At 37.2% G+C, this 13,717-nt stretch overlaps 1 protein-coding gene across 1 annotated transcript in view; it reads left to right on the plus strand.

Moving 5' to 3' along the window:
* Nucleotides 1–13,717, plus strand: part of LOC129217817 (cell adhesion molecule Dscam2-like) — a 234,892-nt gene that overhangs the window by 139,137 nt on the left and 82,038 nt on the right. Inside the window, exons 8-13 of the mRNA XM_054852155.1 lie at nt 931–1,031; nt 6,154–6,460; nt 7,029–7,190; nt 9,878–10,165; nt 10,990–11,109; nt 12,218–12,391. Of these exons, the coding sequence (XP_054708130.1) occupies nt 931–1,031; nt 6,154–6,460; nt 7,029–7,190; nt 9,878–10,165; nt 10,990–11,109; nt 12,218–12,391 (1,152 nt within the window). The remainder of the gene's footprint in view (nt 1–930; nt 1,032–6,153; nt 6,461–7,028; nt 7,191–9,877; nt 10,166–10,989; nt 11,110–12,217; nt 12,392–13,717) is intronic.

Genomic DNA, 13,717 nt, shown 5'->3' on the forward strand with positions numbered 1-13,717 from the left:
CAAGTTTAAAAGCTTAATGGAACATAGTAAACCATTTTTTTTTACTGAGCAATCACGATTGCTTATTGTTCTTACTTTACTGTTTTGATGTCTTTTGATTTTATTTTCCCACCGCCACCGTCCGCACCATCACCGTCGACCGGCTCCTCACGATGCTGCTCCTATAGCGAAAGCCGTCTCCTGGTTGCATCTATGTCCTACACACACTCGCGTACATACACAACTACACGCTCGCACACACATATACACACAAACACATACATACACATACACCTGCACACACATATACACACAAACACATACATACACATACACCGGCACACACATACACACACGCATACATACGGACACCTACACATAGACACGCACATACACACAACTACCCAAACATTCACCTGCACACATACACAAACACATATGCCTACATACACATACCCCCCCCCCCCCACGCACATTCATACACTCAACTACCCACACACTTATGCCTGCACACAGACACAAACACACATGCCTACACACACATACACATACCCCTACACACACATACACATACCCCTACACACAACACACATACCCCCACACACAAACACACACGCCTACATACACACACTCGTGATTGCGAAAAACATAACTTGAATTCGAGATGACAAAAATCAAATTAATTTTTATTTATTAAATTTATTTACTTATTTATTTTATTTATTTATTTTATTTTATTTATTTATTTATTTATTTATTTATTTATTTATTTATTTTATTTATTTATTTTATTTTATTTATTTATTTATTTATTTATTTATTTATTTTTTTGATGTACTTTGTCTGCAGAGAATTTTTTAATGCATAACTTTTAAGCATTTTTTTAAAAAATACTTTTAAGATTTCAAAGATCTAACGGACCTGAAAACGAGCAACACTTTCTTTTCTTAGATGTGGCCCCTACCCTTCTGGGCACTTTCCTGGGAGATGCTGTTCGCCCGGGATCTTCTGTCTCTCTGCGTTGTACAGCTTCGGGGAACCCTCTGCCTCAAGTGAGTAAAATTCTTTTTGAACCTCTGAAGGCGAGGTTTTAAACGTGCTTTATATTTTACTAGTGGTACCCGCACGGCGTTGCCCGCAATAGAAAAATTAAAAGGTCTTTTGGTTCGGCTGTATATTTACAAATAATGTATGGTGAATTTTCTCGCCAATTGGCTTGTGCCCATGTTACGGTTCCACGTAATGATAATTTAGTAATTTACTCGTCCATCTTTTGATATTTTTGTTTTTAAAATTGGAATAGAAAAAGAACTACATCGAATTTTTGAAAAATCACTTCGAGGTGCACACCCCCGTGCTACAAACTAACTTTGTGCCAAATTTAATGAAAATCGGCTGTACGATCTAGACGCTATGCGCGTCACAGAGATCCAGACATCCTCCGGACAGAGATATTTTCAGCTTTATTATTAGTAACTAGTGGTACCCGCACGGCTTTGCCCGTAATAGAAAAATCAAAAGGTCTTTTGGTTCGCCTGTATATTTACAAATAATAAATGGTGAATTTTCTCCCCAATTGGCTTGTACCCATCTTACGGTTCCACGTTATGATAATTTCGTATCGCGCCAATTGGCTTGTGCCCATGTTACGGTTCCACGTAATGACAATTTCGTAATTTACTCGTCCATCTTATGATATTTTTTTTAAAAATTGGAATAGAAAAAGAACCACATCGAATTTTCGAAAAATCACTTCGAGGTGCACACCCCCATGCTACAAACTAAATTTGTGCCAAATTTAATGAAAATCGGCCGTACGGTCTAGACGCTATGCGCGTCACAGAGATCCAGACATCCAGACATCCTACGGACAGAGAGATTTTCAGCTTTATTATTAGTAAAGATAAAACAGCTCAACTAAGAGCATTAAGAATGTGTAATGCTCAAAACCATGATGTAAACTGTATTCAAAAGCTATAGAAAGTAATTTTCCTTTTTTCCTTCATTCTCGTACAGTCATTAAGAGTAACTTTGATCCTCGATTTTAAACTAACCCATCCATATATTCAGTAAATTGCTCCCATCAGCCAGGGCTAAAGCAAAATTACGTGAAATACACCGCCAGCTCAGTCATTTCAAGCCGAGGACTGCAGTTTCGTGCTTATTAGCACTCATCAGCCTGGGATAGGAAAGTGACTGAGCTGGAGGTGGAAAACCTCTTAAGGAAGCCAAGAGTGCCAAACAAACTGGTAGCTAATATAGAATTTGCACAGACCAGATGAGTGACCGAAACAATGGTTCGGTTCAACTCGAAGATTGAACGCGAGGCAAGGTATATTCAGTATATTACCGCCCATCAGCCAGGGCTAAAGCAAAATTACGTGAAATACACCGCCAGCTCAGTCATTTCCAGCCGAGGACTGCAGTTTCGTGCTTATTAGCACTCATCAGCAACCATTGCTTCGGTTACTCGTCTGGTCTGCTAATTCTATATTAGCTACCAGTTTGTTTCGCACTCTTGGCTTCCTTAAGAGGTTTTCCACCTCCAGCTCAGTCACTTTCCTATGCCGGGCTGATGAGTGCTAATAAGCACGAAACTGCGGTCTTCGGCTGGAAATGACTGAGCTGGCGGTGTATTTCATGTAACCCATCCATGTTTTGAATGTTTTATTGTATTGGTCATCATAAAACGAAGGGAAGCTTGTGAAGTATTGTGTGGTTATCGAAAAATTAGAAAACATAGCATTGAAATCCATTTAAAAGGAATGATTAGCCTTGTACAAAGTGTTCCTGCCTTTTGGGGTAGTTTTGCCCAGGGGTGATTGCGTTCCGGTATTTTACCGGATTTCCGGTATTTTCAACTGGATTTCCGTTATCTTCATCTTCGAAAATACCGGAACTTCTATATTTTCAGAAAAACCCACTTTTGTAAAACTTAGGGCGATGTTTAATGAAACACCAAAAGTCCAAATTGAAGAAGTTTTGTTTGGTATAAAGCGTAAGCTACGGTCATATTTTGTAAACTCTATGGTAGTTATCGAAGAACAGCTGGGTTGGGGGATGGAATAAAGGCTAGATAAGAAGAATCTTTGAAAAATTTCAAGAAATGAGAAAAATTAAAAGAATTTAACTCCCACCATGCACATGGACGTATTAAGTCCAATTAAAGCTTCGAGTTTTAGCCCCAACAAATAATTATGTATATAAATTATTTATATACATAATATAATGTGTACATACACGTAATATGTATATATATGTATGCCCATCAAAACACTTTTTCTTCTTGGAAAAAAAAAGTTCAGGTATTTTTTCATGGAGTCGCAATCACCCCTGTTGAGCCAAGTTCGACTTGTGATGTAAAAGAAATTAGTTTGTCACGTAGATTAAGTACACACTAAACTGTAGAGGTGAAAGCAGTTTTATTCCAAACTAGTGGTACCCGCACGGCTTTGCCCGTAGTCAAAAATTAAAAGGTCATTCGGTTCGCCTGTTGCAAATAATGGATGACGAATTTTTCGCCAATTGGCTATGTTCATTCCGCTCTCCCGTTCCACGTCATGATAATTTTGTAATTTACTCGTCCATCTTATGATACTTTTAATCTTAAAATTGGAATAGAAAAAGAACCTCATCGATTTTTCGAAAAATCGCTTCGAGGTGCACACCCCCCGTGCTACAAACTAATTCTGTGCCAAATTTCATGAAAATCGGCAGAACGGTCTAGGCGCTATATGCGTGTCACAGAGATATTGACAGAGAGACTTTCAGCTTTATTATCAGTAAAGAAGAAAAAGATAAAGACAATAAGCGAGCTATCAGATACAATATCGCAACTGCGCACTCTCAGCTCGAGAGAGGATTTTTATGCAGAAACTGAAGAACATTCGAGAACAATGCAAATTAAGGATACATATTTCTAGTATAAACTTAAAGAAAGAAAGCAGAGTATGAACCGAAAGTCGGACCTGAGTCAGAACTCGTAATCTTTGGATCCACAGTCCAGCGCTTTAGCCATTCAACCAACCGGTCGCTCGCTAGCAGTGCGATTTATGACAATACCAATAGTATTCGCACGACTTTGCCCGTAATAGAAAAAATCAAAAGGTCTTTTGGTTCGCCTGTATATTTACAAATAATGTATGGTGAATTTTCTCGCCAATTGGCTTGTACCCATGTAACGGTTCCACGTTATGATAATTTCGTATCTCGCCAGTCGGCTTGCGCCCATGTTACGGTTCCACGTAATGATTATTTCGTAATTTACTCGTCCATCTTATGATAGTTTTGTTCTTAAAATTGGAATAGAAAAAGAACCACATCGAATTTTCGGAAAATCGCTTCGAGGTGCAAACCCCCATGCTACAAACTAACTTTGTGCCAAATTTCATGAAAATCGGCCGAACGGTCTAGGCTCTATATGCGCGTCACAGACATCCAGACTTCCTCCGGACAGAGAGACTTTCAGCTTTATTATTAGTAAAGATTAATAGAATCAGTGCAATTTTGAACTACAAAATAATGTTTCTGAATGTTAAAAAAACTCCGTTTGTTTTCTTTACTAATAATAAAGCTGAAAGTCTCTCTGTCCGGAGGATGTCTGGATGTCTGTATGATGTCTGTGACGCGCATAGCGCCTAGACCGTTCGGCCGATTTTCATGAAATTTGGCACAAAGTTAGTTTGTAGCATGGGGGTGTGCACCTCGAAGCGATTTTTCGAAAATTCGATTTTGTTCTTTTTCTATTCCAATTTTAAGAAAAAAAAATATCATAAGATGGACGAATAAATTACGAAATTATCATAACGTGGAACCGTAACATGGGCACAAGCCAATTGGCGAGATACGAAATCATCATAACGTGGAACCGTAACGTGGGCACAAGCCAATTGGCGAGAAAATTCACTACACATCATTTGTAAATATACAGGCGAACCAAAAGACCTTTTAATTTGCTATTACGGGCGAAGCCGTGCGGGTACCACTAGTACTTCATAAAATCACAAGATTTCGATCATTCATGACTCTGTATAGAATGTTACAAGGTAAGAATAGCAAGTTCAACAACTGCGAAAGCAGCTCTTAAACAGTCACTTCAGAATTATTTGATAAATCAATGAGCTATGTGCAGTATTGACAACTTTTTTTTACTAAAATAAAAAATAGAAAACGAATTTCATTACTATGCCTGCATGATTTCAGCGCTGAACCAGTTGACTTTATTAAAAGTCAAACACACAAAAAAAAATAAAAATCAGTACAAATTTAAGGGGTCACAGTACCTTTCAAGCAATTTTTTTAAATTTAAGTAAATTTTATATTTTTTTGAAACCATAACATGCATACTTGTTTCGTAATCAATAATTCATTTTCAAAATTTAAAAATATTTCCTACTTTTTTAAAAATACAAAAAAATGAGGGAAATTTCAAATTTTTAAATCCCTAAGGCTTTTTTATTTTTGTACTAATTCAAAAATGTTTTACTAAACTATCACTATAATCATTTCTAAAAATCTGTGCATCCATTTGCTTATGAGTTTATTAGAAAATTTTCTGTGATTAATTATGTAAAAAATCAAAGTTTTTTTTTTTTTTAAATTTGGTTTTTAAAGGTTTAACATGCTCTAAACATTTGAGTAATTTATAAAATGCTTGTCCAATGCACAGTTTTGTCAAATATGTTATCCCAATTGCAAAAAGTATTACTTCAAATCTGTATCTTTAATAGAAAAAAATCCTTAGGGATTCTAATGACATGAAAACACAAAAATATCATCATCGAGAAAAAGCAATTTAAAGTTTTTCTTTTGCATAAGAACACAAAGCGAGCATGGCCTAAAACCACTCATAACTTTTTTAATATTTGAACTAAAGCAATGAAACTTTTCCCCTGTGTTCAGAATAGTTTTAATTTTGAAATAAGCAATAAAATTTTCTTTGATTGTTTCATCATTTTTGAGGTACTGTAACTCTTAACCCCCGTGGTTTAAAGTTCCTCGAAAATACTGCAACTTCCTTATGTCTTTTTGCAACTGTGTCTAGCACCTTTTTCTCCCCCCCCTCCCCCCTCCTTTTCAGCTAGATCTTAAAATTTTTGCTTGAAACGATTCTAATGGTGTGGTTCTTGTGCCACCAACGTTTCTTGTACTAACAAAATATGATGTCAAAAATAGGTAACCTGGCTCTTGGACGAAGTTAACATTCCTGATGCCTTACGCTTCCGTGTGGGGGATTACGTCACATCCGATGGCCACGTCATGAGTTACGTAAATATCACGGACGTTCATCTCGAAGATGGAGGGGAATACACGTGCTCCGCAGCAAATGCGATAGCTGCAGTACGTCACACGGCGAGGCTGGACGTGTACGGACCACCTTTCGTGAGACCAATGGTCAACGTGAGTGTGGTGGCCGGACAAACTTTTGTGCTCAAATGTCCATTCTCAGGCTACCCTATCGATTCCGTCACGTGGTTAAAAGGTCAGTGGATTATTCCTCTAAATATACTGTTGCTGTACTGAAATGTTTTTTACATAAACTTCTAAAAAAGTAACGACAGTTAAATTATTCGTTCTTTTTACCCTTATTCTCTACAAATCAATGATAAATTTTTGCATAAAGAATTTTCTTTGTTGTGCCATTTTCGCTGTATCTAATTTCCCTATTTAGTTAGAATTCCAAGAATATTTTATAATTTTCCGGTCACAACATTTTTTTCTTCGTAAAAAGACAAAACATGGGCTTTGTTTAAAATTTTTTTTAAGTTTTTCGATTTTTTAATAAAAAAAATCTGTAATGTACAACAAACTAGAAACATTAGTTGAGCAAACTTTGCTCCAGAGGTTTTTTGTTGTGGTATCTGCAAAAGAATACCACAGCAAAATGTGCGCTTCAAAATTTTGTCATTTGTGCTTTAGTGCAGAGTGAGAAATAAAACAACATATTCATGTCATACAAAAAGTTTCTTACATCTAATGTGAAATCTTTATTAATACTAAGGTTTTTTCTTTTTTCCTTCAATGCTGACGATAAGTTCAAATTTTCTCAGATGGCGCCACTCTACCCATAAATCACCGTCAAAAGTTGGTTTCCATGGGAAGATTGGAAATCCAGGATATACAACGGAGAGCGGACGAGGGAGCCTACAAGTGCCGTGTCTTCAGTCCAGACAAGAAGAGAGCAGAAGGGACTCTGCACATAAATGTCTTAGGTACTTTCTCAGCTAACTTCAAAAAAGATGAATAACTAAATATCAACTGAGTGGTTAGGGAGATTGCCCTTGAAGCTGCGGGTTTCACTTTCGTGGTTCGGGTTTTACTTTCTTTTACAAAAAAAGGAAGTATTGTGTTCGCAAAAAAATTTTCACTCAAAAATCGGCCTTCATTTCCATTTTACTCACCCCCGAATGAATGTTGAGTTTTTTTTTCGACCCGACCACACATGGATATATGCCCAGGAACGCACAGACACACGAAATATCCATTTTGACTATCCCCGAGTTAATTACTACGAGTTTTCTCGTGACGTCTGTATGTACGTATATATGTGCGTATGTGTGTATGTATGTCGCATAACTCAAGAACAGAATGTCCTAGAAAGTTGAAATTTGGTACTTAGACTCCTAGTGGGGTCTAGTTGTGCACCTTCCTTTTTGGTTGCATTCGAATGCTCCAAAGGGGGTCTTTTGCCCCTTTATGGGGGGAAATCATTGTTAATTTCGATGTAAACTCAAGTGGTATTATAATTTGGCGGACACTTGGCGTGATATCGCCAGTCTTTTGGTAGCCAAGTTTTGCCGCCAACTTGGCGACAAATTTGGCGGATTTTTTTTTTTTTTAGTTTTTTTTTTTTAATGTGGTTTCAATTTGGCCACGTTGGTGATATTTAGAGAGTGAACTATTGAAAAACATTAAAACTGCCAATTATGAGAAAATTACATTAAACTGGAGTAAAAGGAAGTCACGTGATGCACACATCCGCTCGTTCGTTTGTACTTTCCTTTCATTGTGCTGTAAATTCTTTCTATCAATAAAACTTTATACTACCATATTTCCCTAAGAGAAACATCGTCGTTCGCCTTCCTTATCAAAAACTTGGCTGACAGTTGCGAAGGTCAATGTCAAATACAAATTTAGTTCTTTGTTTTATATAAATACATCTTTTCACTCAAATGCACGACTCTAGAAAAAAAATCGCTTACGAAGTAATTAAACAAAAATGTTGTACCGAACTCGTTGCCCATTCTGTTATTCATGCACCTAAGCATAGCACTTTACAATGATGGTATTTAAGACATTATCTTGAATATCGTTGCCTCAGAGCAACAGTAAGATATCCTACACTGTTAAAAATTTTCCGGAAAATTTACGGTAATTGTTACTGGTATCCATGTTGCCAGTAACTATTACCGTAAAAATCAAATGTTACCGTAAAATTTTACGGTATCCTCGGTAGGCCGCAGCAACCAATTGGCGCTGGGATCGCTTATTTCTCCGGTATAAACTACCTTCAAAATCAGCTATGCGTTAGTCCGCCGTTTTATAGTAACAATTACTAGAAAATCTTCCTGAATTTTTAACAGTGTACTGTTATTCTGAGCAACGATATGATTTTGGATAAATGTTGGGACAACGAATTAAGAAGCTTATTTATTGATACATAATGCTTCGCAAACAACTTTTCTATTAAATATAAACAATGGCAGCTCATTTTCCTTTTCTATCACTTGCCCGTTATTTTTGAAAGCCAAAATAAATTCACATTTCCACTAACTTCATCGTTTAAAATTTTCTACATTTAAATCTATTTTTTTATTTTGTCACTAACTTCAAAATTCCAATGGCATTGTTCCGACTGAAAATTTGCTATACTTGTATTTATTTTACACATGGATTGTAAAAGGCGCTCTTAGCAGGGATAATTGCAACCACAGCGAATGTTATTAGGTTTTTGAAATTTGAAAGGTTATAAGTTAGTCTGTTGTGCGTGTTAAAAACAAAAAACACAATTGGTCACAAAACTATTTTCCTCATTACATTTCATTTAATACTTATTTCTTGCAAGTTAATAGATTACACTCCCAAATGTATAAGTCTTTTTTTACTTCCTTTTACAAAAAAGGAAGTATTGTATTCGCAAAAAAGAATTCACTCAAAAATCGGCCTCAATTTCCATTTTGCTCACCCCCGAATGAGTGTTGAGTTTATTTTTCAACCCGACCACACGTGGATATATGCCTAAGAACGTACAGACACCCGAAATATCCATTTTGACGATCCCCGAGTTGATTACAACGAGTTTTCACGTGACGTCTGTATGTACGTATGTATGTGTGTATGTATGTCGCATAACTCAACAACGGAATGTCCTAGAAAGTTGAAATTTGGTACTTAGACTCCCAGTGGGGTCTAGTTGTGCACCTCCCCTTTTGGCTGCATTCGAATGCTCCAAAGGGGGTCGTTTGCTCCTTTTTGGGGGGAATCATTGTTAATTTCAAAGTAAACTCAAGTGGTGTTATAATTTGGCGGACACTTGGCAATATATCGCCAGTCTTTTGGTCGCTAATTTTTTTCGCCAACTTGGCGAAAAATTTGGCGATTTTTTTTTTTTTTTTGATATCTGGTTTTAATTTGGCCACTGTTGGTGATATTTAGAGAGTAAACTATTGAATCATATTAAAACTTCCAATAATGAGAAAATGACATTAAATTGGAGTAAAAGGAAGTCATGTGATGCACACATCAACCCCTTTTTTTTATCAACGGTTGCTTGTAATGTGCATGCAATTCACGTCAAAAACCGCTGTAATTTATGATATGTACCCTAACGCCTTATATTCTTTACAAACTCTTCGATGTAATTGCCAAATCCCTGATGAGCGAATGTTTTTTTTTTTAGTGGCACCTAAGATCGACTCAGTGCCAATGCCACTAAAGACCTTCGCCGAGGAAGGGCAGAAGTCCAAGGTCATGTGCAGCGTGGTACAGGGAGATCCACCGGTACAGATAAGCTGGAGGAAGAACGGCCTACCGATCCCGCTTGAGAAGGATCTTTCCGTGCAGAACTTCGACGATTCTTCCCTTTTGATGTTCAGGAAGGCCGCATCCCACCACTCAGGAAACTACACCTGTTTTGCTTCCAATTCAGCTGCAACCGTCAACAGGACTGTAGAGATTATTATTAATGGTAATTCTGAGCTTTTTTGAAATATTGTACGTTTGAAACGGTGTTTGAAAAAGTAAACTTTAAGGGATCATGCTTGTGTAAGTCCATAAGCGTTTGAAACTCTACTAATTTATAGCTTTTATTTTTGTTTCTGAAGAATAAGAAAACTACTTTTTTTTTCATTTCGCGGCATTTCTCATTGCTTTCTGACAACTTAGTCGCAAAACAGAGTTTATAGAGGATGATAACTATACATATTAATGTGTATATTTCTATCGCGGATCATTTTACATTCGCCTCGGGGATTTCTTACAAGCCCAAAATATCTCCGTATGCAGTTTAATTTCCGGCATCCATTAAGATCAAATTTTTTTACAGTAGCAAAAGAGTTTCCTGTAATTCCGAAGCATATCTGTGCATGTCTACATGTTTTACGTTCAGGATTGTGTACCATAGTGTTATGTACCATAGTGTTACTACTGTACTGTGCTCATTTACCTCGTAAAGGTAAACATCTTTTTGAAATGTCCTCTGTTGCTTGGACGCCTAAATCAAGCTCTTTTCCCAAAAACCATAGCTGAAAATGTTTACTAGTGCTATTCCAGATTTTTTTACGGTTAGGACCATTTAATGCTCGTAATACCTTTACTCTCAGCAACACCAAAGTAATATTAAAAAAGTATCGCATTTTCCGCCAACGAGTTCTAAAGAAGCAAAATCTCGAAACAGGCCTAAACGGGGAGCACGACTAAATTAACGACAGATATTTTCTCCGCATTTTAATATAATTAAAACAAATAGCGGTTGCCGTTTTAACACTCTAAATAAGGTTTCTTCTGTTTTAGTTCCTCCGAAGTGGGTTGTTGAACCGAGCAATAGTTTTGCCATCGTCGGACAGCGAGTGACTATGGATTGTGTTGCTGAAGGATACCCCAGTCCAAGAATATATTGGAAGAAAGCAACAGGTATTGTATATGAGATATTTTAAAGTAATACACAGTACTACTATGAAAATTGCTACTTATTCCTTACTTTCATAAGTAATGTTTGAAACTTCTTAGATCTTTGAATGAAATTTATTAATTACATGTTAACTGACGTTGAGAGAATAATTGTGCAAGAAGTCATGTGCAACTGTCGGACAAAATCCGACTTTGCTACTTTAATACGCGATTTCATAAAGAATTCTTTGATGATTATGTATCACCGCAATGACATGCTGCTGAAAGTGCTTTCGAAATTCTCCTGTTCATTGTACATTTATAAGGAATGTACAGATGCAAATAAGCTACGGTACAATTAATTCACGCAAAAGTAATTTCACACAATGAAATTCGTACTACGAAATGCTTAAGTGGAGATTTGAGTTTAGTACTTCTTCGAGCCTCACTGCTACCTATGAATGGGCAACATAGATTACGTTGGGTTAAAGGAGATACGTTGTCACGCATATTCAGAAGAGTTTGAAGATAAAAATGAGGCAGAACAAACTAACTTAACGGGTGCATAAAATAAGAAGGAAAAAGACTACTGGTTACAAATATGTTTACGAAATTTAATTTCATTCCCTGAGTTTCAGAAGAAGAGCTCAGTAGTTGCGTAGCTTGAGCATTGTGACTTATATATTCTTATAAAACATATTATTTTTCAGCTCTTTTCCTGCAAAACCAAATAACACTTAAGGAAGTATTTTGCTGCAAAATATTGTTTGTAAATTAGCTACTTTAACTGAAAATGAAATGAAATGAGAAAATATTTTAGAAAAAAAAAATCATTCTCTTCGTTTTTCTGTGGTTTTGTGAAATTTTCCGGAATTCACTGTAATTGACAGCAACCGAAATCTTAAACTAGATGGCAATGAAGGCAAAATGAAAGCTATAAATTCCAACATTAGCCTTGAAGTTTCAAAATCGCAGTTCAGGGTGTTATAGAATCCCTCAAATCCGACAGACGCATGGTTTTTGAACAATTCTCATACAGCAATTCGCATGAAGCAAGCAAAGTTAACTTCTAATACCAAAAACATATTCATTTTAAAAGCTCAATTCAACTCTGCATCTCTTGTTTCCTCAGGACCACAGGCGACAGATTTCCGTGACGTGCTGTCCAGCTATCGTCGTCAGGTGTTCGACAACGGCTCGCTGGCCCTGCAGGAGGTGGGGGACGCAGACGAAGGGCACTACCTCTGCCAGGCCAGCAACGGCATCGGGGCTGGACTCAGCAAGGTCGTGCACCTTAAAGTCCACAGTAAGTCTTTAAAAATATCTGTAACTTTAATTAATTGTGGTTTTCCATTCTAAAAAACAAGGTTTATGAGCAATAGCACTGTGACTAAAATGGAGCCCTTTTATTGTGAAACCTTATTGACGGCCACATAAGGGTCTCCGTCACGTGACAGTCACGAAAAGACCCCGTAAAGTCAACAACAGGTTGCAGCAACTTATGAATGTCAGTCAGTGGTTACTTCACAATGTGGCGTTGCAGAAACATCTTGATAGTCACAAGTGACCGGTCACAAATTAATTGCTGACGTGAAGTCACATGAATCATGTCAACGCATTGCTAATGTGAGAAGTCGTAATTTTGTCACTTTTATACGAGAGCTTTACCACTATGTCATCCTGTTGGCCAGCTAACAAAGTAATGACGTAACAAGCGTAAGAGAAGGTAGAAGTCAGTCCGTGGTAACTTCTTCTCAATGTGACATTGCAGGTACATCTTCATACTGTCTCAAAGTGACCGGTCACAAACTAATTGCTGCTGCGATGTCACGTGAATCATGTCACCACAAAGCTCCAGTAAGGTGTCACAATTCTATCACTTTCATACGAGAGCGAGAGGCCAAGAGCTTCACCACTATGTTATCCCGCTGGCCAGCTAACAATGTAATGACGTAAAACGCGTAAGAGAAGGCAGAAGTCAGTCCGCGGTGACTTCTCAATGTGACGTTGTAGGGACATCTTCATAATGTCCCAAAGTGACCGGTCACAAACTAATTGCTGCAGCGATGTCACGTGAATCATGTCACCACAAAGCTCCAGTAAGGTGTCACAATTCTGTCACTCCTATACGAGGGTGGGAGGCCAACGCATCACCACTATGCAACCCTGCTGCCTACCTAAAAATGTAATGCCGGAAAACACGTAAGAGAAGGCAGATAACTTCTTTCACTTTTATATTAATCATTATAAAAAGGATATTACAAATTAATAAATAAGGGATCGTCCACAAATGATGTCACACTTTGAGGGAGGAGGGGGCTCGTAAAATTGTGAGTTTGTAGTAAGGGGGAAGGAGAGAGAAACCAGAAGTGTGACATCATACATTTTGGTTGAAGTGAAAGCATTTCTTTAGCAACAATGTGTTTATGTAAATAAAGGAGCATCGTAAATGAAGAGTTAAACGGAGTCAGTACCCCCTATACCGTCAATGTTAATTTGTACAGGTTCATGTACCTTTTTCTGAAAACCTGTTCAAGATACAATTATGAAATTTTTTCTGTACCTTAAGTAGACTCTTTTCTCTATACTGAAGTAACATTTTACAGAAAGAAAGTTTAGTTTTTTTGAAAAA

Source organism: Uloborus diversus, chromosome 2 (genome assembly GCF_026930045.1).
Source record: "Uloborus diversus isolate 005 chromosome 2, Udiv.v.3.1, whole genome shotgun sequence".
Taxonomy (NCBI): Eukaryota; Metazoa; Arthropoda; class Arachnida; order Araneae; family Uloboridae; genus Uloborus; species Uloborus diversus.